The sequence below is a fragment of the Staurois parvus genome, unplaced genomic scaffold (genome assembly GCF_062004578.1).
Source record: "Staurois parvus isolate SC_StPar_1 unplaced genomic scaffold, SC_StPar_1.0 ptg000750l, whole genome shotgun sequence".
NCBI classification, from domain to species: Eukaryota; Metazoa; Chordata; class Amphibia; order Anura; family Ranidae; genus Staurois; species Staurois parvus.
In genome coordinates, this window is record NW_028318546.1 from 1,136,392 (window position 1) to 1,163,508 (window position 27,117).

Here is a 27,117-nt window from a genome sequence, read left to right on the forward strand (position 1 = left end):
CCAAATGTACACTATAGTCCCTAAACCCCTTTACAGCATTGGGGGTTGAATAATTTTGGTCACAACTGTATGTACATTACTGCACATCCAGAGGGCTGTATATATACTGTATGTAGCCGAAGCTACCTTATTACCGCACATCCAGCGGGCTGTATATATACTGTATACTGTATGTAGCCGAAGCTACCGTATTACCGCACATCCAACGGTAACCATCTGAGTTGGAATTTGATCCATATGATGACTGTCTTACAAATGTCAAGATGTCATTCATGAACTTATGATGCCAGAGGATGAACATGAGGAGTTTGTAGGATTTTAAGTACCGGTAAGTCATAAACATTTCAATTAAAAAATCTGATGTTTTTAAATGGTGTTGCCTCAGAAGGGGGGTAGTCTTATACGGCGAGTATAGCCCAAAACCTATGTTTTAACTGGAAAATGAGGGGGTCGTCTTATACAGCCAGTCGTCTTATACACCGAAAAATACGGTACTTACTGTGTTTTATATTTCCATAGGAAACATATGGCTACAAACAACAGTCCTGTAGAAGAGCAGCCTGTGTTCTTGGATATATATTTTCTTGTGGATTTCTTTGGCTTTTGTTTTACTGGAAGCCAGAATGGCATGTATGGTCCCACTGCATCCCATGCAGCCTGCAAGAAGCTGATGTTATACTGCTGAAAACCACAGTAAGCCTCATACTGCTGTATCATGATATAGAACAACTGGGCATATTCTAAGCAAAAAGTTATCAATTCCAATATGTTTTACTGTACAATATAAGGACATTACATTTTAATGCAGAAATTAGAGGAGCTGACCCTAATACATAAACCCCTATTCAGACCCAAACATATAACTCAAAAATTAAAAAGTAACTTTTTCCTAAAGGTAGCTATTTATAAAACATTCCTGGGAGAAAATCCAACCCATAATCAATCAAGTAACTATGTACTCCATAGACCTCTCCCCCGCACAATTCTTGCTCCACCATTCCACACTTCCATTTAGGACGTACCGTAAATCGCTCGCCATGCACATGGTAAACGCGGCAAGACAATGTACCCAGTCTACTGGTGCTCAACACGTGTTCCCACTATTCGAGAATGGTTTGCTAGGATCAACAAAATTGAGGAAATAAAGGAATTGATTTCTGTAGCAAAAGACCATCCCGAGAGATTCAGGAAGACATGGGCTTGTTGGAGTCATTTCAAATCCACCACTACCAATCACCTATTATTGCATGAACAGCCCACACCCCCTGATTAAATAATTGGACACACTGTTATCTCAAAAGACACCCTATTTACCAGTGACGCATTTAATGCACATTTAGATGGTTTGAGACTCAACATCATAACCTACCTTTCAGGTACTTGACCCACATATTGCCCCATTAAATGATCTTGCACATATTAAATCCTCAGCTATATAGCTATCTTTCTGGCTCGTATAAAACGATGTGATTTATTTTATCTGCAGCTACTCATTCTAACCCCCTCTACTCCTTACCCATTCTCCCCCTCCCCCCCTTTTTTTTACCTATTCCCCCCTACTACCTCCCTTTACATCTCTTCTTCTATCTATTCACCTCTCTGACTTCTCTTTATCTCACACCTTTTGTACACTTTTATCATTCATATATCCCAAACAAAATATAGCATTTAATCTCTCATACAGGTGTGACTAATTTCATGTGGATCACACGTTTCCTAAATGGGCACACAAATCATAACACACACATCATCAGGTACTATTCTTCCCCAGCACTTTACATTCCCTCAACATAAGGGTGTACAAGTAGATAGGTCAGTAATTAATATACCTATAACGATTTATCTATTACACTCTTTGTATCTGCTGGTTTGCTATACACCTTTGATATAAATACAGTATATACCTCACCTTTATTTGTACTACAATTCAAACCCATAGCCCGTCTGCAAAACGGGATGCTGCATATTGTGTCTTTGTTCAGACTGTAAGCCATATTTGTATGTACATTGATCTGCCTTAACTTTTCCAATAAAATTATTTTTGGAATAAAAAAAAAAAATAAAACATTCATTGCACAAATGTCAAATACATTTCTACAAGCTAAACAAAATATCACTGCAATTTATCTAAAAGATGAATGCCTGAATCATTAGCTCCATTTAGTGGACAAAATGCAGGGGACAGCACCAGAGAGAAATTGAGCTTTGCAGCATAAGCTGCTTTTTTATTTTCCTGTTTCAATCTTCATGATTGATTGATATGTGAAAAAAGGTAATAGAAACACAGAATCAGATATATATGGTAGTAAACTTACAGGTTCCTAACTACTGGCATCTCATGGCCTCTTGAGGGCAAAAATACATCAGCAAGTGATGCAAACCTTCACAGAGGCCCTTGGGTCCGATTAGAAACAAGGAAAGTGCAGGGGAAGGGAATGAGAAGGAGAGATTCTGAAAACTTTTAAGAAAGTGGAGTTGAGAATACCCTTTGGGGATAATTGACATTAAGGGGAGAAATCAAGGAAAATGTAAGGTAAGAGAGTGGGGTCAACAGGAAAAGGGGTTCGGGAGGATTAATTTGGTAAACTGTATTTTCTTTTGCATAGAAACAAACATAGTACCTATATGTTTCAACCGTGTTTACATAAAAGGAATTTCCAAATAATTTCTACATACTATGCTAAATTTCTGTTTCTGATTAATTCAATGATGACTATTTTTCTAGGATGAATTTGAACATTATTTCAGGAAAAGCATAGAAAGGATTCAGCTGCAGGACTTAAACATATCAATGAACACGAAAACTGCTCAGCCAGTGATTGCCGATGGAAAGTCTATCATTACTAAAGCCATCCATAAAAAGGACCTGAAGGTAAGTTACCAGACAGATTTTTTTAAATAGTATTTTCTTCTTGACAGTGGATAGGAACAATCTTACCTAATTATTAAGGTTGGAAATATTTGGTGGCATTACCTTTTCAATATGTATCTGAAGTATGTTGGGGGACTCACAACCATATGATCGATGTTTACACACATGTTGAGTGACCTTGAATACATTGTAATATTTATACAGGATCTTGCAACCCTTGTCGAAAAATGGCACATCATTTTGTTTATTTTGTACAATTTTCTAAGGACCTTAAGGGCCCATTCAAATGTGCATTAATATGCGTTATGCCGTGTGTTCATGTGTCATTTGTTAAGACAACCTAATTATTTGAATTGACTGCCAAAAAAGGAGCATGTACAATTTTTGGCAGTGTACCACAATGCACGTTACTTGGCAGAATGCCTTGAGGTACCATACAGAAACAATGATATTGCATTGCACCAATACATGTAATGTTACCCAATTCTAGTGGCCCTATAATAAAATATCCCAATTCCATGAAGCAACCTACAAATGTACAAAGTAATCCCATGTGCTGTATTTTATGGGTTTTCAGAAAAAAGCTGTGTCATTTGACACAAATGCTTGAAACAATGCAAACAACTTTGATGTGACTATTAGTGACTTTTTTCTGATAGGACAAACATTTATTGACTAGAAAGCAGTTGAGCTAATTCTATTTGCACTCCTGAAAAAGCAAGGCAAACAAATCAAAGGCCATCTCTATTTAAAAGGTTTTGTTCAATTTTAGATAGAATATGCAAGAGTTAACCTTTTTTAAGGTTTTCTTGTCATGAGTAAGCCCTATTGGGGAGCTTTCTAAGGGCAGAAAGTGATGGGGCCACTGAATTTTGCATTATATTTATTCAGCTGCGTCCAGAAATAGTTTCCATATATGAATAACGAATCCACCCAAAACATATTGAAACAGAAAACGAATATATAGCAATCCTTTGAAAAAACTGCAAAATTTTTTGAATCCACCCGGACCAACGAATATTTTAAATAAATGCTGAAGATGCAAAAATGTTAAAGTGAGTCGGTCCAACATAACTAGTATGACAAAATTAAATTCTTCAATAAGCGAATGCATTCGAAAAAAACAATATGATAATTTCTGGTTTACATGTGTCTAATGATCGTGTCATCAGTTATCTAATATGGCCACAATGCCATATTAGGTCAAAGTCATTGATTAATATGGCTATGTAGTTAAATAAGGTCAATGATGTCATGAGCATACATGCCCCTTTGTGTACATACAGCTGTAGGGTGGGGAATGCCCTGGCCGCAGTTGATTACCTGGCAGTAGGCAGGAGTGACAGCTTTTTTCTGAGTTTGGCCCAGCCCAAGTTCAGGACCATATCCAAGCTCAACCCTACTGGGTGTATTTTTCCCTATGGGACTTATTGATAGGTGCCGGTCTGCACACACATGTTCATGCAGCGCTCAATTGATGGCATGCTCTATACTGCCCACCAATGTCTCAGCATATAGCCCTCAGCCTCTGAAGTTGGGATAACTTATACACTGGCCTGTTATAGGTAGAGTTGGTCTAAAACAAGATTTCTGTTTAGATAATCCTCACTTGCAAGGCAAATGGTAAATCACAGTGCACATTTTATCTCTGCAATGAAAACCATGAAGAACAGTTTCCAACACAGTCAGTCTGGGGCCAATTTGTTTAAAGCTGAGATAAATCTGCTTATATTTGCCTCTCCTGGCTTCTCCTTTCTCCCCTCTGTAACATTAACTTTTTAAATAAAAGTTTTTTTTTCCATTACCCACCTTATTTAAGACCCAGTTATGTCATCAGTTATGTGCTTCTGTATGCAGTGCAGGCAGATCATGGCTGATGAGAGGGCCAACAGGGTGCGTTACATAGCTTTCTGCCTTAGGCCTTCTGTACATAGCTTTTATGCCATGATGGGTGGAGGTCATCTGGAGGCATAGGCAGGTTGTCTTTACATGCAAACTGTCCTAGATAACTCCATTTGTGATGCTGAGCTTCCATAATTGGAAGAACTATAATCCAAAGAATAAAAAGGGGTGGGCCAGGGACAGTAAGTCTGCGAAGGAAAAGGCTAGATGATGTTGCATGTCTTTCAACCAGGAAATGAGGAGGACACTATCTGACTTGCTGTAACTTCTAATGCACTTTGAAAAGCTCATAGTGTGCAGTGAAATTTAGATTGAATATCTTTAGTACATATGAGGAGCTGGTATCACTGCAATATGTATTTGTGAAATCCCAGGTTTTTAAGTAAAAGAAAAAAAAATGTCAAGCATTGCAGCATCATTCTTGTAAACTTGAATGAAAATTCTAAAGGATTTCATTTTTTTCACTGACATTCTTAGGTTAAATTGATAAAAGTACAAAAAGTCACTTATGTTTGGGATCAAGAAGCACAACACTTTCAGAGAGCAGGGTAAGTAAAGACTCGTGTACAATGTCTGAATAGTTATTTTTTATGAGCATCATACCAAATCATATGACTTACATATGTTCAAGGGTTCTTGAGGACAGCCTGACCTGCTATGACATTCATTCAAAATTTGGATCTGGATTAACCCGAGAAGAGCAGAACATCAGGTAAAACTGCACTGCAGGCAGAAAGAAAGAAACCGTAATGATGAACTTTTCTTATTCGTCGCCATTTGGTCTGTTTAATATACTATTGGAAGAATTTTGTTATATCTGTTTGATAAAAAAAATAATCATTGATCTTGTCAGAAATTCAGAGCTGTCCTGTGTCCTCTTCGTACTTCCTGTGAGGCCTCAAAGAGCCCTGCCATCTTAGTTTTTATCTTGGGCTATATAATGATTAGCCTTTGTTTTGGACATATGAGAGTGGGAGTGGATACTGGGCAGGGTTGACACCACTAAGTGCAACAATGCTGTGTTTTGTCAGCTAAAAGGACTTAAAGGATAAGTTCACGTTTGGAAAAAAAAAAAATAATAATAATACATGTACATAATTTTTCAGGTAAAATAATGTGCATTTATTATTTTTTTATGCTGAAGCCTTTAAAGCATTGCACCCATGATCAGTGGATCCCAGGTGCAATGTCAATCTCCTGCTAACTCCAAGTATAATGTCTGTCCATACCTCTTGTACAGGCACACAGTTGTTGAACTCCAGGAAGAATCAATGAACTACAAGAGTGTTCACCAGCACTTTCACAGTTCATCGAGAACTACATGCCGCAGTGGCAGAAGGTAGTTGTAGTTCATTCATTTACTCACAGACCTCTGTGAATGAATGCTGTGGCTCTGTGGGCGGAGCCTTTAATAGTTTTCCAATTATGAAAGCTGGCTTATGCAAAGGAAATGAGGGATGAAGGGGTGCGGGCAGGTGCATTAGGTTACACCCTAAATATAAGTGTAACGTAGCATGTTACAAAGGTGAGTGTGTCCTTTAAGAGCTGAGTGCATTTATGTAGTTCTCTTTACAAGGTAAAACATGGAAAATGTGCATGTATTGGAGAGATGTATAGATAATCTATTCTTTTTTATTCTTCATTTTGCTTTGGCATCCATTATTATGCAGTTCTGTAATCAAAAATACATCACCATATGTGTAGTTTAGATATAAGAAGTGTAAGTACCTGAATTTGACCTAGTTTCAGACCTTCTCAGTCTACTATACAGCAGAGATAACAGAGAGGGAGAGAGAAGCAGCACAAGTAGCCAATTAGGTGTGCTACAGAGAGAGCAGGCTGACAGAGTGATGAGCTCATCAGTGTGCTGCTTCTCTATTCACTGCCCAGTTCAAAATTGTGGGTGAAGTCATGTAAATGAAAGTGAAACTGCAGAAAATAAAATTGGGTCTCCTGTCCAGGACTGTGTTATGGGGCAGAACTGTATTCAATTTTTACCAGAACCATACATTCTTTGGAAGGTAGACAGCTCAAATATTTATTGTATAAGTGTATTTAGCTGTCAACCTGGAGTTCAAGTATAACCTTTTTTTTCCATGTTAACTTTAATACAGCAGTATATGATAACATATCTATGCAGATGGTTGAGTAAATGGCACAACATCTGCTTGCCCTCAACATTTTGTTGGAAGGACTCAAAAGAGTAGAAAAAAGACAATGCACTCTAGAATGGAACTTCATGGTGATGTTGAAAGCATCAAGCTAAAGACATGAAATTACCTGACCCTAAAATTGGTATGCCGGGGCAAAATAAAATAAAAAAAAAAACACAACTTTCCTGTTGTAGAATGAGTGGTGTTAGTCCTGCCCAAATGTTCTTTGCTAAACTATCCAAACCTTTCCACTATCATCTCTACAACATAGAGACTAATCATTTTGCAAGCCAAGATAAGAGTTGGGAAGACTAATTAGACTTAACACAGGAAGGGTGGAATTAACAAAGAGTGATGCACAAATAAATCTTGCATCACTCCTCGAAACATAAAAAAATTAAGCAGACGCTGCTCATAATTAACTACGATGACTCTAATAGATACAGCACAGAGAACAAGGGAGCTGAAGCTGCATGCTCTAATCTCTCCACCTGTCCCCACCCCCCGTTCAGGTCAGAGACAGAGGTAGGCGGTAGGTTGGTAACAGAGAGAGGACACAGAAAACTTAATTTATTCTCTGGAAAGTGTTCACAGGACAACTCTGACAAAATCAACAGGTATTTTGTGCAGGTATGGAACAGATATAACAAATATCTTTCAACAATATATTTAACAGACCAAAATGAAGCAAATAAGAGAAATTTATTGTTAGGGCGCACATATACTTTAAGCAATGGACCACTGTATGTCTTTGAATGTTGCAGATGACAACTCTAATATCTAAAATATGAATTGTGAAATTAAAGTGATGAAATGAGAAGTTAAGTGAAAACACAGGAAATAATATTCTTTTTAGTCTGTCTGTCCATTCACATGCAGAACAAATGTAAAGGATAGAACAGGGCTGACCATTTGGAAACTCAGGCACTGCCGGAGGGCCCAGGGTCAGTAGGGGGGCCCATGAGATGCCCCTGGTACCTTTTTCATAGGCTTTTTTGAGTTTGGGCAAGGACACAGGGGCCCCATGATCCCCTATTGCCCAGGGGCCCCATGAGTTGTCAGTATATAGCACAGGGATTCCCAACAAGAATTTTGTGGAACCCTAGGGTTCCTTTAGAGATTGTTAGGGGTTCCTTCTGCAATAAGCCATTTCTGCCTCTTTACCCTTTAGTAACCACTGACAACAATGTTCTTTTTAGCTATCTGCAAGGAGCATTCTTTCTACTGACCATCACACTAAAGTATCATGAGTTGTAGTTATAGTAATTTTTAGCAGGGATTCCCTGAAGCCAGAAAGTTATTTAGAGGGTTCCTCTATGTTACAAAGGTTGCAAAAGACTTATATATCTGGATAGGGAACATTTTGCAGTATTTGAAAATAAAATCCATTAATTAGCAAGTGGTAAAGAAAATATTGGGTTATTTTATAGGTAAAGAAAATGTTCCCCTCAATATTTCAGTACATTTTGAGGCTTTTGGTCCTATTTGTTTGAAAATACATAATATCAACGTAAAGAGTGTCTACATGCTTCACATATATTAAGCACATACATATGTAACATATACAACTTTTTTTTCTGCAGAAGAACAATTTGTGGATCAAATGCGATTGAAGTTGATGTTGAACCAATCTGGATATTATTATTAAAAGAGGTATTATATACTGAAGCTACATTTAACTGAGAAAAATTCCATGCTGAGGCTACACTATCTTTCAGCAGGAAGCTCACAGAGGCACTTTTGGTGTATTGAAAATATACTTCAAAAGCACATCTACTAAACTTTTTGTTGATATACTTCAAGATCCTATTTTTTTTGCGAAACACTGTCTCCAAATTTTATGCTACTTCTTTTAGTAGAAATTAACTAATTAACGCCATGAACATACATGCATTGAAATCTCAGATTGTATTAATTTAATCAACAACATGGACAGATAAAGAAATCATAGTTCTAATCAAGTTCTAATATGCCTAATTTCTCTTTTTTTATTTTAGATAGGTTAGAACTAGAGATGAGCGAATCGAACATGACGAAGTGGAATTCGTTTCGAAGATTAGGAAAAATTCGATTCGTGCCGAATCCGAAAATTAGCAAACTTCGGATGCACGAATCGAATTTTCCCAAAAATGGCGGCGACATGTGTGGCGACGGAGCGGGGATCTCTGGGAAGGCACGCAGACAAGGCGCGCTGACCCATAATGCATTCATTCATGACATGTGATAGCATTAGCCAATCAGCAGCCAGCCAGCACTGTGTAATGGTGGAGCTATAAATCGCGGCCATCTTAGAATTCTCCATTAGCCTCCAGTCATTCAAGAGAGACAGACCTGTGTGTATTAGGGACAGAGTTAGGGCCACAGAGACTTTAGGGCCACAGAATCGTTACTCAGGGACACAGAATCGTTATTCAGGGACACAGAATCGTTACTCAGGGACACAGAATCGTTACTCAGGGACACAGAATCGTTATTCAGGGACACAGAATCGTTACTCAGGGACACAGAATCGTTATTCAGGGACACAGAATCGTTACTCAGGGACACAGAATCGTTACTCAGGGACACAGAATCGTTATTCAGGGACACAGAATCGTTACTCAGGGACAGACACAGAATTGTTACTCAGGGACACAGAATTGTTACTCAGGGACACAGAATCGTTACTCAGGGACACAGAATTGTTACTCAGGGACACAGAATCGTTACTCAGGGACACAGAATTGTTACTCAGGGACACAGAATCGTTACTCAGGGACACAGAATCGTTACTCAGGGACACAGAATCGTTACTCAGGGACACAGAATTGTTACTCAGGGACACAGAATTGTTACTGAGGGACACAGAATTGTTACTGAGGGACACAGAATTGTTACTCAGGGACACAGAATCGTTACTCAGGGACACAGAATTGTTACTCAGGGACACAGAATCGTTACTGAGGGACACAGAATCGTTACTCAGGGACACAGAATCGTTACTGAGGGACACAGAATTGTTACTCAGGGACACAGAATCGTTACTCACGGACACAGAATCGTTACTCAGGGACACAGAATTGTTACTCAGGGACACAGAATTGTTACTCAGGGACACAGAATCGTTACTCAGGGACAGACACAAAATTGTTACTCAGGGACACAGAATTGTTACTCAGGGACACAGAATTGTTACTCAGGGACACAGAATCGTTACTCAGGGACACAGAATTGTTACTCAGGGACACAGAATTGTTACTCAGGGACACAGAATCGTTACTGAGGGACACAGAATCATTACTTTCTGCTTCACAACCACTATTGAATTAAAGAGTATGTCAGACAACACGCAGAGGAGTGGCAGAGGAGGCAATGTTTCAGGAGCGAGCAGACGTGGCAGCAGAGGAAGGGGTCGAGGCAGCACTAGTCGCAGCCAGAGGCCAGTGCTCCCGGTGTCATCCAGCGGTCGTGTCTCCACCGACAACACTGCCGTCATCGATTGGTTGACTCGGTCGTCTTCCTCTTCCCAGGTCACCTCTGACACCTACAGCCAACGGTCGGTGGGTACGTCAGACACAACCGTTAGTTGGCATGGCCTGGGAGCAAGCCCACTGAAATCACGTGTCCTCTACCTGCCCCTGTCCTTTGGTGTTCCCTCACCAAGCGAAGTATCGCATGCTGTGGGCTCAGCCCCACTGTACAGTGAGGAAGAGCTAACAGAGGGCGGTCAGGAACGGGGGGAGACATCCGCCTCTTCAGCAGCCAGGCGAAGAAGTACTGGCGAGGAGAGTGGCTCGGTAGCCGGTCTAGAGACAGGTCTGTCTCCTGACCCACACGCAGCCGAGGGGGCTAGTAGTGACGCGGAGACCCTAATCGATGATGATGAGGCTGATCGCACTTGGCAGCCTCGTCGTCATCAGGCTATTGCTTCCGCATCATCAGGAGAAGAGGGTGCCAGCTTGCCAGCGAGCATAACAGTCGGTGGGTTGCCCAGGAGGCAGCAGGGTCGCAGCAGTGTCAGTGGAGGCAAACGGCCATGGAGTAGAGCACCAGCTCCACTGCAGCCTACCACCACGGCCAGTAGTGGTGCCGATGTGCACGGAGGAAGTAGCAGTCAGCCAGTGAGGAGTAGCGGGGGCAAAGTTTCCTACTCGGCGGTGTGGCAATTTTTCGTCAAGCCGCCCGAGGAAGTAAACGTAGCCGTATGTCGACTATGTGGCCAGAAAGTAAAGCGTGGCCAGGGGGCCCATGTTGGGACTACAGCGTTGCGTCAGCATTTGCAGCGTCGCCATTCGGTGGCCTGGGAAAACCGTGATAAAGATACGGCGGTTCTGCCTGCCCCAGCCCCCGCTCCGTTACTTGCTCCGTCTCCCGACGTCAATCGCCCTCTATCAGCCAGTCAAGGCTCCAACACCTCTGCTGAGGGGAGTTGTCGCTCGTTGGCATCTTCCGCTTGTTCAGATGCTCCTTCTCCTGCTACTCCTCTTCACGGATTCCGTCAGCAGTCTTTCTTGGAATCCGTTTCCAAGAGACAACAGTTTGCGAGCACGCACCCGACGGTGCAAAAGCTGAACGTCCTCCTGTCCAAGTTGCTGGTGCTGCAGTCCCTCCCTTTCCAAGTGGTGGACTCAGCACCTTTCCGAGAAATGATGGCTTGTGCCGAGCCGCGGTGGAGAGTGCCAAGCCGGCATTTCTTCGCCAAAAAGGCAGTGCCAGCCCTGCATTCACATGTAGAAGAGATGGTGGGCCAGTCTTTGAGCATGTCGGTCTCTGCCAAAGTGCACGGCAGCGCCGACGTGTGGAGCTGTAACTACGGTCAGGGACAGTACATGTCATTTACGGCCCACTGGGTGAACGTGGTGCCGGCACAGCCGCACCAGCAACTTGGACAGGTCACGCCGCTTTTGCCTCCACGTTTGCATGTCCTTAGTCCAGCAAAGATGTCCGCCTCTACCACCTCTTCTTCCGCCGTGTCCTCAGCCGCCACCCCCGTGCCAAGTCCCATTACCCGACCGGCATATCACATGTGCAGGGCGCAACGGTGTCACGCTGTGCTGCACCTGGTATGCCTTGGCGAACGTAGTCACACAGGGGAGGAACTTCTGAGTGTAATGAACAGAGAAATCGACAGATGGCTGTCTCCGCGCAAACTGAAAATCGGAACCATGTTGACCGACAACGGAAAGAACATGGTGTCTGCTCTGCGTCAAGGAAGGTTGTGCCATGCGCCATGCATGGCTCACGTGTTCAATCTGGTTGTCAAGCGGTTCCTAAAATCCACCATCCCACTGCAAGACATCCTTAAAATGTCACGTAAACTTTGCATGCATTTCAGCCATTCCTACACCACAAAGCACACCCTCCTTGAGCTGCAGCGGCAGAACGGAATTCCACAGCATCGCCTGATCTGCGACGTTGCAACAAGGTGGAATTCAACCCTACATATGTTAGACCGCCTTTACGAACAGCGAAAGGCCATCACCGATTTCCTGATGTTACAAGCGGATAAAGGTACTCCCCTGTGTAACTTAGATGTCAGCCATTGGCAGCTCATGCGTGACACCTGCCGCTTGCTCAGGCCCTTTGAGGAGGCCACGCTATTCGTGAGTCGGCAGGACTATGGGATGAACGACGTCATTCCTCTGTTGCACGTCCTGGAACAAATGCTGTTAACAATGGCTGGTCAGGCTGCGGTAGACGTGGCGCACAGATCTCAACGCCACATGACCCCTGTGGGGGCAGGACAGGAAGAAGAGGAGGAGGTAGAGGAGGACATTGGTGCTCAGGAATTATTGAGTGAAATGGGTGGTTTTTCCACTCAGCGGACAGGAGTGGAGGAGCAGGAGCATCTGGTAGAGGAGGAGGAGGAGACAGAGGACCCAGACGCACCGTGGCAGTATGCTGTGGAGATGGAGGCAGGGAGTCCCTCGCATTCCTTGGCACAAATGGCCCATAGCATGCTCGGTTGCTTGCGTAGCGACAGCCGAATAATAACCATAAGACCCAGATGTGATTAGACAGGCGACACTAAATTTTCCCTTTACCTGGCAACGTGAAGCTATCACTTACTTAGGTATCCAACTACCATCCCATCTTACAGAACTGTATACAAAAAATTTTCTTCCCCTCTTACGTAACATCTCCAAAGACCTCCAGACATGGAACAAACCTTGGTTCTCGTGGTTTGGTAGAGCAGCAATTCTTAAGATGAACGTGCTCCCCAGAATATTATATTTACTACAGACAATACCAATTCAATTGCCAAATTCGTTCTTTCAATCGTATAAAACGCTCTGCTCCTCCTTTCTGTGGTATAATAAACGTCCAAGAATTAGCTATGCCCAACTCACTATGCCCAAGCAGAATGGAGGTATTGGATTACCAGATATTAACCGTTATTACAGAGCTTGCCACCTAGCCAGGTTAGTAGACTGGACCACGAATCACATTCCTAAGGTCTGGGTTGGTTTGGAGGCTGATTTTTCTCAGACGCCTCTTTCTACCTCCCCATGGCTGAAAACTTCCCACGTCCCTTCTGAGTTTCGGAGTCATCCACTTATAGGTCCCACATTACGCTGTAGCTCACAATTATTCCAGAAAAAAGAACTTTCTTCCTCTCCGAGCCCTTTCACTCCGATCAAAATGAATCCAGACTTTGTTCCGGGGATGTCTCCAACATTTCTCGCTGGGTATAACCGTGATGATAACCTGACAGTACGTCAACTCTTCAAAGATTCTAAGCTCTTATCTAGAGAAGACATTACTCGGGCGTGGCCCTCCATCACTCTAACGCCTTGGATGTATAGACAATTACACCACTTTTTGCGTAACTCCCCACATTTACAGGATTTGTCAAGATCGCTTACTGCATTTGAGAAGCTCTGCTTTACAGACTCCCCTCAGCGGCATGTAATATCTAAGATATATTCTTTTTTGGAAAGTTCCAATACCTCTCATTTGCAGAGGGCTTGTATAGCCTGGCAACGTGATCTACAAATCCCACTCTCTCCAGAGGACTGGGACCGGATTTATGATCACATACATAAAGGTTCCATGTGTGTTTCTACACAAGAAGGCAACTACAAAGTATTTTCCAGGTGGTACAGAGTTCCATCTGTGCTTCATAAATTTGATCCTAGTGTTCCTAACTTATGCTGGAGAGGTTGCCAGGCAACAGGCACTCTTTTGCATATATGGTGGGAGTGCCCGCAACTGCAGCCCTTCTGGAGAAATGTTTTGGACATAATCGCACAAGTCACTACATACGCCCTAGACTTTACCCCAGCACAATGTCTACTCCATCATTCCTCTCTTCCTGTGAAGACCTATCGTAAGTCGCTTGCTTTACACATGATAAATGCGGCAAAACAGTGTATTCCTGTTCATTGGCGATCAGACCATATTCCCACCATGCGAGAGTGGATTCTTAGGATCAATAAGATCGCGGAAATGGAGGAGCTGATCTCAGTGGCGAAAGAACACCCCGAGCGATTCAGGAAGACATGGGCATGTTGGACTCACTTCCTATCTACTGAGACTTATCATGGCTTAATGAAGGAATGAGCGAGCAGATTTGGTAAACTGGAGAACCTCTGGATCTTTCACCCCAGGAATAATTCCTTTACTGGACTTTAAAGAGATTATGACCTTAATTTAAGACAGCATCTGTTATAACCAGGCCGATACTATGTGACGTGATTGGTTTAGTTATACTTATTTAATTCTAATCCCCAACTCCCCCCCCCCCCTTTTTTTTTTTTTTTTTTTTTTTTTTTTTTTTTTTTTTTCTTCTCTCTCCCCCCCTATTTATATGTCTTCCTTATCCCACTCCTCCTCACTCGGATATTACTTCCCATACTCCTTTTCCATTTCCACTCGAGTCTCTTTCTTTTCTTTTCTTTCCCGTTTTAGCTACCCTTTTTCGCATATTCTAAATAGCAATATTATTTACAAGGATCAGAACACTTCTAGATGTACAAGTGTGATAATACTTTAGAAAATTAACCCACGATTTTTGGATACGGATATAGCAGACATATGTGCCTTGAGATAATTCGTTTGTCTTGCGCCTCATAGTCTTGCTGCTTGAGCTCTCTCTACATAGAGACTACTGTATACCATATTTATCGAACATTACAGATGGTAAATATTATTACTATGGTTATACTTTTTGCATATGCTTTATTGTGGGAATTGGATGCATGTTGCTCTAAAATCTATTCTAACGTCCTATTCCCGTCTGCGATACGGGAGAACATATATGAAGATGTGCACGGACTGCGATCCGTATCTGTCTATGATCTGTTTTGTCTTTCTTACTTCAATAAAACTTTTTGGAAAAAAAAAAAAAAAAAAAAAAAGGAACACATCCGATTAATAGTAAAAAAAAAAAAAAAAAAAAAAAATAACCATAAGACAGAGGGATGACTTTTGGCTTTCCACCTTGTTGGACCCTCGCTACCGTTCAAAAATGGTGGCCTTTTTCACACCTGCTGAGAGGGAGGCCAAAATAAAGTACTATAAAAACCACCTATGTAGTCAGTTGGTCTCTGCCTTTCTGCGCCAACGTCCATCCTCAGACACTGTGGGCCCTGTGCGCTCGCGTTCCGCTGCCATGGCAGCAGGGGAGGGGTGGGGTGGTAGGAGCAGTAGCAGCTCCACCAGCAGCGGCTGCCTCAGTCTGCAGTCGATGATGAGTAGCTTTCTTCACCAGCGCAGTGAGGAAACTACTAACCAGCCGCAGCAGCAGCAGCATCAGGTGGACCTGGAGCAGGACCTCAAACAACAGGCTTGGGCCTACTTGGACAGCACCCTGCCAACCGAGGTAGACAATCCCCTTGACTACTGGGCAACGAAACTTGACCTTTGGCCCCAACTAGCTGAATTTGCCCTTGAAAGGCTGTCATGCCCGGCCAGTAGCGTGGCATCGGAGAGCGTGTTTAGTGCGGCAGGAGGTATTGTAACTCCGCGGAGGACACGACTGTCCACCCAAAGTGTGGAGAGACTCACGTTTGTGAAAATGAATCAGGCGTGGATTAGTCTGGATTTCAAACCACCAGTTCCTGACACAACTGACTAAATCCGCCATGAATCATGCCCCAAACATGTTATTAGGGACAAATAGGCCGCTGTCTTTACAACTTTATAATTCCATGCAGTATATAGCCCTATCGGCCACTTTCTGGCATCCAGTTGCTGTAGCCCCCATCACCACACTGTGCCACGGGCCCCTGTACCGCCTTCTCATACTGCTGCCAGATCCATCCTCTGCCATGTGCGTCTTTGTCGTCTGCTCATGCTGCTGGGTTCCAGTTTTAAACCTAGGCCTGTGTATGTCTTCCGAATACTGCTGCCTCCACCGCCACCCTGCGCCATGTGCCTCTGTCGTCTGCTCACGCTGCTGACGGCTTCCGCTTTTTAACCAAGGCCTGTGTTTGGCTTCCGAATACTGCTGCATCCACCACCACCCTGCGCCATGTGTCTCTGTCGTCTGCTCACGCTGCTGACGGCTTCCGCTTTTTAACCGAGGCCTGTGTATGGCTTCCGAATACTGCTGCCTCCACCGCCACCCTGCGCCATGTGCCTCTGTCGTCTGCTCACGCTGCTGACAGCTTCCGCTTTTTAACCGAGGCTTGTGTTTGGCTTCCGAATACTGCTGCATCCACCGCCACCCTGCGCCATGTGCCACTTTCAGGTCTCCTTACACTGTTGGTGGGTTCCATTTTGTGATAGGGTGCTGTATGGCCTTCCATTGCTGCTGCCTCCACCGCCACCCTGCGCCATGTGCCTCTGTCGTCTGCTCACGCTGCTGACGGCTTCCGCTTTTTAACCGAGGCCTGTGTTTGGCTTCCGAATACTGCTGCATCCACCGCCACCCTGCGCCATGTGCCTCTGTCGTCTGCTCACGCTGCTGACGGCTTCCACTCTTTAAACTAGTCCTGTGTATGTCTTCCGAATATTGCTGCCTCCACCGCCACCCTGCGCCATGTGCCACTTTCAGGTCTCCTTACACTGTTGGTGGGTTCCATTTTGTGATAATGTGCTGTATGGCCTTCCATTGCTGCTGCCTCCACCGCCACCCTGCGCCATGTGCCTCTGTCGTCTGCTCACGCTGCTGACGGCTTCCGCTTTTTAACCGAGGCCTGTGTTTGGCTTCCGAATACTGCTGCCTCCACCGCCACCCTGCGCCATGTGCCTCTGTCGTCTGCTCACGCTGCTGACGGCTTCCGCTTTTTAAACTAGTCCTGTGTATGTCTTCCGAATACTGCTGCCTCCACCGCCACCCTGTGCCATGTGCCACTTTCAGGTCTCCTTACACTGTTGGTGGGTTCCATTTTGTGATAGGATGCTGTATGGCCTTCCATTGCTGCTGCCTCCACCGCCACCCTGCGCCATGTGCCTCTGTCGTCTGCTCACGCTGCTGACGGCTTCCGCTTTTTAACCGAGGCCTGTGTTTGGCTTCCGAATACTGCTGCATCCACCGCCACCCTGCGCCATGTGTCTCTGTCGTCTGCTCACGCTGCTGACGGCTTCCGCTTTTTAACCTAGGCCTGTGTATGGCCTTCAGTTGAAGCTGCTTCTGCTCCGCCACTCTGCCATTGGACTCTTGATAGTCGTCTCCCCACGCTGCTGCTGGGGGGACTTTTTAACCTAGGCCTCTGTATGGCCTTCAATTTTAGCTGCTTACGCTCCGCCACTCTGCCATGGGCCCCTGTACCGCCTCCTCATGCTGCTGCCAGGCCCGTAATCTGCCATGGGCCCCCGTACCGACTCCTCATGCTGCTGCCAGGCCCGTAATCTGTCATGGGCCCCTGTACCGCCTCCTCATGCTGCTGCCAGGTCCAGAGTGTGTCATGGGTCCCTGTACGGCCTCCCATTGCTGCTGTCTCCATCGCCACACTCTGCCATGTGCCACTTTCAGGTCTCCTCACACTGCTGGTGGGTTCCATTTTGTCATAGGGTGCTGTATGGCCTCCCATTGCTGCTGCCTCCACCGCCACACTGTGGCTCCACACTCTGGTTTTGGCCCCGTGACTGGCCAAATGAGTGAAGTGTGCGGTGATTCTAAGATCGACGGCACTCATCTGCATGTCATACTGACTGACAGTATTATTTCTCTTCCCCAGCAGACTCCAAGGGCATTTAAATTAAAGGTACAGTGTTCTGCACTAATATAAAGGCTCTCTGAAGCCTAGAAACACCCTTTTTATACGTTAAATTCGCAGCGAATATATTCGCCTCAAATCAAATTTATTCAGCGAATTCGGCGAATCAGCCGAATCGAATTTTTGAATAATTCGCTCATCTCTAGTTAGAACTTTTATGAGATTCTAATTGTGGCTGGTCTACCCTTCGGATGGATTTTTCTGAGCTTCCTGTCCGGGATACACAACAGGCAGTAAATTATATCATTGTAAAATGAGGGAAAATCACAATTTTAGCAGGTGACACTGGAATAGGCATTTCCTTTGGAAGATTTCCCACTCAACACCTGTGTCAGCGATAATTGTAAAAATATGGATTTCTCCTCACATCATGTCCATTAGCAGTGGTCTGTAGGAGACATTGGGGCTGATTTACTAAAGACAAATAGGTTGCACTTCACAAATGCACTTGTACTCTCCAAGGGAATTTTCTCCACAGTTTAGTAAATGAAAGGAAACCCTGCTGACTTCCATTGTCCTATCATGTGCAAGCAAAAATGCAGTTTTTTTTTACTTACATGCGATTGGCTATTCTTTGCAAAGTGAAGTCTTGCTTCATTTGCTAAGCTCTGTAAGGAAATTCCCTTGCAAAGTGCACATCCTATTTGCCTTTAGTAAATCAGCCCCATAGTGAGGGTTCAACAGCAGGTCAACAGAAGCCAAGACGATAATAAAAATCTGACAGAGGCTTTCAGTCTTCCCCATTCCATCCAAACCCAAAGAAAATGTTTGGCTCTAGTTAAATTACAATTAAAGGATCTGACAGTGCACATTTACTGTTTACTATTTTGTAGGATGACATCATGTTACTTGTTATTTACTATATTTCTAGTCTTTTCATTATTCTTTGAATTTTATTTTATTTTAGGTTTTAAACCCCTTTTATGCATTTGAAGCTTGCAGTCTGGCTCTGTGGTTTGCAGTGGGATTTATCGAATATTCAATTGCTGTTATTATAATGACTCTTATTTCCATAATTTTTACAGTTCATGACCTAAGAAAGGCAAGTTAATAACAATTTTACATCTCATCACTAAACCCAACACTGCTTTACATCATTTTGTAGTTCTATTTTATATATATATATATATATATATATATATAACACTGATTTAATATCTGTATTCCTTTCTTCTCTACATGTTATCTTACTCAATCTAGTTTTACTTTAATGTTTATCTGTGCTTCATATTCATATACATTCATATCAACAAATATATCACTGTTCCTCTGTAGGAATCTGTGAAGCTGCATAATCTGGTGAAATCCAACAACAGTTTCAAGGTGACCATACGCCAGAAAAATGGAGGCATGTTACATTAAGAGCATACTAAAATATTGTAGTGGTAAACATTAAATGTATTGAAGGAGTTTTTAAATAACTGTTTCCTTCTATTTTGCATAGAGTGAAAAAGGATTAGAACCTCTATTAGTTGTATTGTTGTTAGCATCTCCATTCAAGAGGGGTTTCCTAACTTCTTGACCATTTCATGTGTCTCAGAGAGAATAAGAAGTGAGAAGGTATCCCCCAACTGGGACAAATAACACAACACATTTTTTAGCAAAGGAAGGAAGGTTTAGAACCTCTCCTAGGATCCTGTGGTCTACAACCTCACATATGAGATTTCTCCTTCCTGACTGGATCATGGGTGTCTGCTGAGACGTACCTCTGGACCAGGCACTGCTTATGTTTTCCACCTTTGTGATTACCAGTTACTTTTATAATTCTGCACCTATGTCGGGGGTGCACGCAGACAACAATAGCACGTGCTGAATGATGGGGCCAGACAATATTTCCTATAGCCAGGCTCGGAATAATTATTTCTTTTTTTAGGCTACATAGTTACATAGTTAGTCTGGATGTAAAAAGAAAGTCCATCCTGTTCAACCTAAAGAGGAAAAACATAACACACACAAATAGAAAACCTCCATATACACAAACCTATACCCAGAGGAAGGCAACGCCCCCCCCCCCCAATAAAGCATCCAATTTGCTCCAGCAGGGGAAGATATTCCTTCCTGACCCCCAAGAGATAATCAGATATTCCCTGGATCAACTTTACCTATAAATATTAGTATCCAGCCATATTTTGTGAATTTAGGAAATAATCCAGGCATTTTTATAAACAATCTACCGAGCTGGCCAGAACAAGCTCTTTAAGGAATCTGTTCCACATTTTCACAGATCTTACTGTGAAGAGTCCTTTCCATATTTGGAGATCAAATCTTTTTTCCTCTAGACATAAAGAATGCCCCCTTGTCATCTATAATGAGTTTAAAGTGAACAATTCTACACCAAATTCACTATATGAACCACTGAGGTATTTATATATGTTGATCATATCCCCCCTAATCTCTTCTTCCTAAGAGAGAATAAATTCAGTTCCTCTAATCTTTCCTCATAGCTGAGCTCCTTCATGCCTCTTATCAGTTTGGTTGATCTTCTCTGCACTTTCTCCAGTTACCCAATACAGGCAATCCCTGGGTCACAAACAAGATATGTTCCGTAGGTTTGTTCTTACGTTGAATTTGTATGTAAGTTGGAACAGGTACATTTTTTAAGTGTAACTCCAGCCAAAAAATGTTTTTTAAGTATTTTGGATAGCATAGGGAAGAGTTAACACCCCTGTAACGTTTGTCTGTGCCCCTGTTCAGACAATTTCCCCTTACTTTCTGTCCTTGTGACAGTTGTATTTTGAAAATTTTGGGTTGTCATGGAAACAAGGATTGGTGATAAAGCTTCAGTGGAGACACCTTTTTCACATGATAATTCTTACAGGAGTGAATTCTTTAAGGTAGGTTTCCTCTCACTTCCTTTTGTCTCCCTCTGTTTGTAAGTATGAGTCATATGTAAGTCGGATGAATGGAACGGAGGAACTGCCTGTATGCTTTTTGTAACCTGGTGCCCAAAACTGAATAGCATATTCTAGATTAGGTCTTATTAATGATTTGTACAGGGGCAAAATTATATATCTTTTGCTGCAGTCCATACCTCCTTTAACCCCCCTGGCGGTATTCCCAAGTGTAGCTTGGGGTAAAGTTTCAGTACCAAAAACGGTAACCCCGAGCTACACTCCGGATTACCCTGCAGCATTGCTCTGGGATCCCTCAATCACTTACCTTGTCCTGCGCTCCCGCGACGTCCCCCCTGCAGCGCCACGGCCATCTCCTCCAGCCGATGCCGGCATCCATCTTCCAGGTTCCATTCCCTGCGAGCGTATGTACGTACAGGGGAAGGAACCGGCAAGAGATTAAAAAATTTAAAAATGTGACATTCACTAAATACACTAAAATCTGATAGTATAACATTACTGTATCAAACCATTTAACATGCATTTTGTCCCGAGTGCTTTGTCCTGTGCCCTGCCTGCATTTTTACTGTTCTTCCTGCCTGGAAACTGAGAAATGTCCATGGCATCCAAAAAGTGTCCCTTTAGGTCAAAAGTGGTTTTAGACCAGCTAGAAAACAGCGATAGTAAATTAGAACCACTTGCAGAATTGAGTGATAAGATTTGTGGGGAAATTCGGCATCAGACACTGAAAACGATTTTGCAACTAGGCTCAGCGATGTGCGAACTTGGTGCTCTATTTCAAATTTCAGAGTTTTTGGTTTGATTACATTATTGAATTAAATTTATTTTTATATTATTATTTTTTATGATTATTTATTATATTATAATGTATTATTTTGTGTTTAAATTTTTATTATACCTGGGATGTTTACTAGACTCTTGTTTGGACAGATTTCAGTGAGTTATTCCTAAGAATTACAGGCCTACAATAAAAAAACTATATATTTCCATGCAAAAAAATGTACTGCTTTGAGCACAGAAATATGGACATAATCAGACTGCTAGGGAGGTTAATACAAGAAATGATTTTGCTCCCTTTGGAAATCACGGCTTGGTTAAGCCTATGATCCAAAAGAACACCCAGTCACTTCTCCACCATTGGATCCCCCATTTGTACTCTCCCTATAAAGTATAATTCATGCATAATTTTAGACCTAAAGTGCATAACTTTACATTTATCAAATTAAAACGTCATTTTCCACATAGTTGCCCAAATAAATAGTGCATTGAGGACTTGTAAGTTGGTGATGTCTTGTAAGGACATTATTCCACTACACAGCTTGGTGTCATCTGCAAATGGTACTTTTAATCCCAGACCCTATATCATTTATAAATATATTAAAAAGTAAGGGTCCCAACACTGAACCTTGGGGTACACCACTGACAACCCTACACCATTCAGAGTATGAATGATTAACCACTACTCTCTGAATACGGTCTTTTAGCCAGTTTTATATCTATTTACAAATGTATCTTTCCAAGTCTGTAGACTTTATCTTACACATTAGTTATGTTTAGAGAACTGTGTCAAACGCTTTTGCAAAATCCAAGTATACCACGTCAACAGCCACTCCTTTGTCTAAGGGTTTGCTTACCTCGTCATAAAAAGGAATCAGATTTGTTTGACAACCGGGGTCTTTCATGAATCCATGCTGGCTATTGCATAAAATAGTTTTTGTCAGCAACAACTTATCTGTAGTATGTGGTCTTTTATCTCTCCAGTATATTCCCAACTATAGAAGTTAAATTAACAGGTATGTAGTAACTTTGTAAAGATGGTGATCACTTTTTAAATATAGTGAAGGTAAAATTATTAAAATGATTTAAATGCACAAAAAATTATTGTGTATGTGTATAAGTAGGAATGATTAAATTAGCATAATCAAAAATGATACTGTTTGATATGATAATCAAAGCCATATGATTAAACTCAGCGCTGATATATTGATCTTATGGCTTTGCTTAACATCAAAATTATGTCAGCACTGACAATGACATGGTTTGTTTATCAACAAAGCCTTTAAACCCTTAACGGACATTTAAGAAGGCTGTGATGCTCGGAAGGTTCTGTATCATGTGACCACTTTGATTGGCTCTTACAGTGGTCATATGATCGGGAGCTCATCCTGTTGGCTCCCGATCAGAAGCTTTGATAGAGAGCTCTCTATGGCTCTCAGCACACAACCTCATGCCACTGTGGATGCATATGTGAGTCAGCTGGGTGTTAAACCCCACCTTTATTGCTACTGCATATACGTGTTACATGGTCAGCAAGGGGTTAAACATCATGTCAGTGCTGATGTGGTGAGCACATGGATTTGTTAAACAAAAGGAAAAAAGAGAGACTAAATAAAATGTAGTGCCATTGCCTGTATTACTCTCATCCATTATTAACATTTTCTTCCAGAATGTAAAGAGATAGAATCTCACTGCTTGGTACCCGGTGATGTAATCATTCTTACAGGAAAGAGGCAATTTTTACCATGTGATGCCATACTTCTCAATGGAGGATGTATTGTGAATGAGAGCATGCTTACAGGTATACAGACATACACTGCAAAATAGACTAATATACTGTATATTCTATTTAGATCACAGGATCCTTTTAAAAGACAATAGCTTAAATTTTTAGTTTTCTTAGTGTGTATAGATACTTCTGTTATACGTGATCTGATATCATTTTTATATTTTCGGACCACCTTAATGGCATATCAGAATGAAGCAATCATGGACTACAGCACAATTTATTATTCTAACTTCTAAAGTATTGAAAATGGCACCCTTAAATTTTGAGGTGACAAGTTTTCTGTAGTTTACCAAGAGGAAGGTGTCATATGTCTCTAAAACGGAATGGCAGAATACCAAATAAATGAAACGTTAAAAAAGATGATTACCACTTTTGTGAATTAACTCTTTTATTTTATGCAATAACTTTTTGTGTGGCTGATATTTATTGCTGGATTAGTTTTATTACATCACCTCATCACATTCATTACAAACTAATTGTAAAAGCTCCTTTGGGCTAGGTTCACACTACTGTGGCTGCAATTTGATCCAGTTTTCAGTGCGGTTATGTAGTGCAACTTGGCCACATTCTAGATTTGGTATGCATATTCAATGAGGCCAAAATCATGCCAAAGTGGTACAGGACCTTTCTCCAAAATGGCACCATTCTGTGCTGCATTAATGTGAATGGGCACAATTAAAAGCAATGTGATTTCCTATTTCATGCAATTCTGTTCGACTCAAGTTGCATCTGAAATCACACTAGTGTGAACCAGGCATTAGATCAGCTAAGAAATATACTGTATAGTGCAAGGGCCTGATTGGAAATAAATTGAAAAGTTTAAGTAGATCATCATATTACAGTTTTAGTAGATCTAAAGTTAATTTTACAGAAATTGTATGGTCAGGATTTATTGTGTATGGTGAACCTAAAAGGAAATATTGGGACATATTGATAAAGCAGTAATGTGACTTTCATCAAACATTCACTAGTGGCGAATCAATCACTGCCATTTAAAACACGTGATCTTTGAATATTCACGTGCAGTGAATGACAGTTTTATTGCTTTATAAATATGTTGCTGTATGTTACTTCAATAAAGATAGATCAGACTGAAGATGGTGTACAGTAATCCCTGTTATACTATTCTAACAATGAAATTTAAATGAATGCTTTACATCCAGGTTATTGGTTCGAATCCCAACCACGGCACCACCTGCCTGGAGTTTGCATGTTCTCCCTGTGCCTGCGTGGGTTTCCTCCGGGTACTCCGGTTTCCTCCCACACTCCAAAGACATGCTGGTAGGTGAATTGGCTCCTGTCTAAATTGGCCCTAGTATGTGTATGTATGAATGTGAGTTAGTGACCTTAGATTGTACGCCCCTTGAGGGTTAGGGACTGATGTGAACGTACAATATATATGTAAAGTGCTGCGTAAATTGACGGCGCTATATAAGTACCTGTAATAAATAATAAATATCCAGTTTGATGTTTTGCTAAGATAAGTTTACAGGTTATTTAGCCACAGCTTAAACTCCTGGGATGGGCCAGTAGCATGGATGTTTTTCCTGCAATATACTTGTTTTCTATCTGATAGTCAGACTGTAAATTGGTATATTAGTATGAAATTAACTTAGTATGAACTGAACTTACCTGGGTTCGTTTCGAGCAGGGTCCCCGGAACATAAAGTTCGAGTGCCAAAATCAAACCACATTGAAGTCAACGGGAGATGCATGTTAAAAAAGAGTAATTGCCATTTTCTAGGCTATTGTATAGAGACTGAGCAATGCCCTGGGGAAATGGTGCAAAGTAAAACACCTTTTAAAAATGTATGTTGGCAGAAGCAACAAATTTAATAATGCTTTAAGGGCAACATTAAAAATGCAATGACCATAGCCATTGCCCAAATATGGCTGTGTGCCTATATTTGGTCAGTGCTATCAGAGCTATCCCTGTGCTCTTGTTTACAAGGCTGGGGACACCAGCCAGCAAATGAATGAGGCCAAGTGATGTTACTGGTTGCTAGGGATGCTGTGGATGCCAGCACTCACTGTGTTCTTAACAACCATTAACAGGGGATACTATAATATACAGTAGTGGTAAAAAAATGCTACTATTTATGACATTTAGTGGGAGACTGAACAAGCAAAGTTCAGGCTTCATCTGTGTTTGGACTGAACTAAGAGCTCACCCGTAACCTTAAACAATGCTGCAGTTAATGCTTGTTGCAATCTGCATAGTAAGCACCATCCAGGTTGATGAGAAATCCTTTAAAGTAGACATATAGCGCCAAACATCTACTGCATGTACTTTGAAACTTACAGATGATCATGTTCACAAGACTGAAAGGACATTTCATTGCTGTTCCTTTTTATTGTTTAATATTTCAGGAGTGCTATTTTTTTTCAACAGGTGAAAGTGTTCCTGTCTCTAAAACTCCTCTACCTAACAATAACCATACCAAATCATGGAAGGCACACAGTGGGGAGGATTTCAAAAGACATATACTTTTCTGTGGAACAGAAGTCATTCAGACAAAGCCAATCAGCCATGGGCAAGTTAAGGCAGTTGTCCTAAGAACTGGTTAGTAAAGAGTTTGAAAATTCTGAAATAATGAAATTCACAAGTATGACTGTTTATTTAAACATTTAGAAGGTAAGTTCACCTTTTAACAAAAAAATTTAAATGCACATTTTTTTTACAGGTAAATGTGCATTTACTAGTTTTTGTTTTAGGGGCCTGGAAAGCATTGCATCAGCGATCAGCACATATGATCAACTATGACACCAGCCATGTGATGGTTTGACAGTTTGGCTGAGAGCACAAACACCTGTGATAGTTATCATTCACAGCATGCCTTGAATATAATTGTTTTGAGAAACAATTGAAAATCAATGGGTTCAGTTCAGCTTTAATATTGATATATGTCTGTATTATTCTATGGATCTGTCCAACATGTATTCTTATGAATGAATTTCTTTTGTATGCACAGGATTTAATACTGCTAAGGGGGATTTGGTCAGGTCCATCTTGTATCCGAAACCCATGAATTTTAAATTGTATAGAGATGCCTTCAGATTCTTGATGATTTTAGCTGGAGTTGCTGTCATTGGAACAATCTACACTGTTGCTGTTTTTGTCAAATTGGGGGTAAGATATGATAGCAATAGGACCTGAATAACAATGAATTCATTTATATCAGATAAAATTCAGTTTCACAAAAATAAATAAATAAATAAAAAAAAGGACACCAGTGTTGATTTTATTGTAATTGTAGTATTTTTAGATCACTATTAAAAATAATTAATATTGCTAGATATAATTGAACAATAAATGATTTGTATAAATGATAATACCTTTAAGGAATAAGCCTGTTTATTAAATAGGAGAATGTGAGTGTTTCGATTATAGAGCTATAACATTTCAGATTTCAGAATTCTGAACCATGTTAAGATCATCAGAAGGGTTTTAAAAATGGTCATACATTTTGGATGTACTAATTGGTAAAGATGGCAGATTTAATTAGAACATAATAAAGTTCATTTAGTTGCATGCAGTGGTAGGTAATAAAGATAATATTTTCTATGAGCTGCTGAGCAAACACCCCCTTCCCAAAAAAGGAAGAAATACCTGTGAAGGTTATTGAAT

General features: G+C 41.6%; 1 protein-coding gene across 1 annotated transcript in view; it reads left to right on the forward strand.

The window, feature by feature from the left end:
* The window catches only part of LOC149445013 (putative cation-transporting ATPase 13A4), a 77,590-nt gene that overhangs the window by 9,744 nt on the left and 40,729 nt on the right, over window positions 1–27,117 (forward strand). Inside the window, exons 2-11 of the mRNA XM_089654307.1 lie at window positions 520–693; window positions 2,726–2,872; window positions 5,252–5,322; window positions 5,406–5,486; window positions 8,511–8,580; window positions 18,979–19,113; window positions 19,347–19,419; window positions 23,370–23,501; window positions 25,882–26,052; window positions 26,462–26,619. Of these exons, the coding sequence (XP_089510433.1) occupies window positions 520–693; window positions 2,726–2,872; window positions 5,252–5,322; window positions 5,406–5,486; window positions 8,511–8,580; window positions 18,979–19,113; window positions 19,347–19,419; window positions 23,370–23,501; window positions 25,882–26,052; window positions 26,462–26,619 (1,212 nt within the window). The remainder of the gene's footprint in view (window positions 1–519; window positions 694–2,725; window positions 2,873–5,251; window positions 5,323–5,405; window positions 5,487–8,510; window positions 8,581–18,978; window positions 19,114–19,346; window positions 19,420–23,369; window positions 23,502–25,881; window positions 26,053–26,461; window positions 26,620–27,117) is intronic.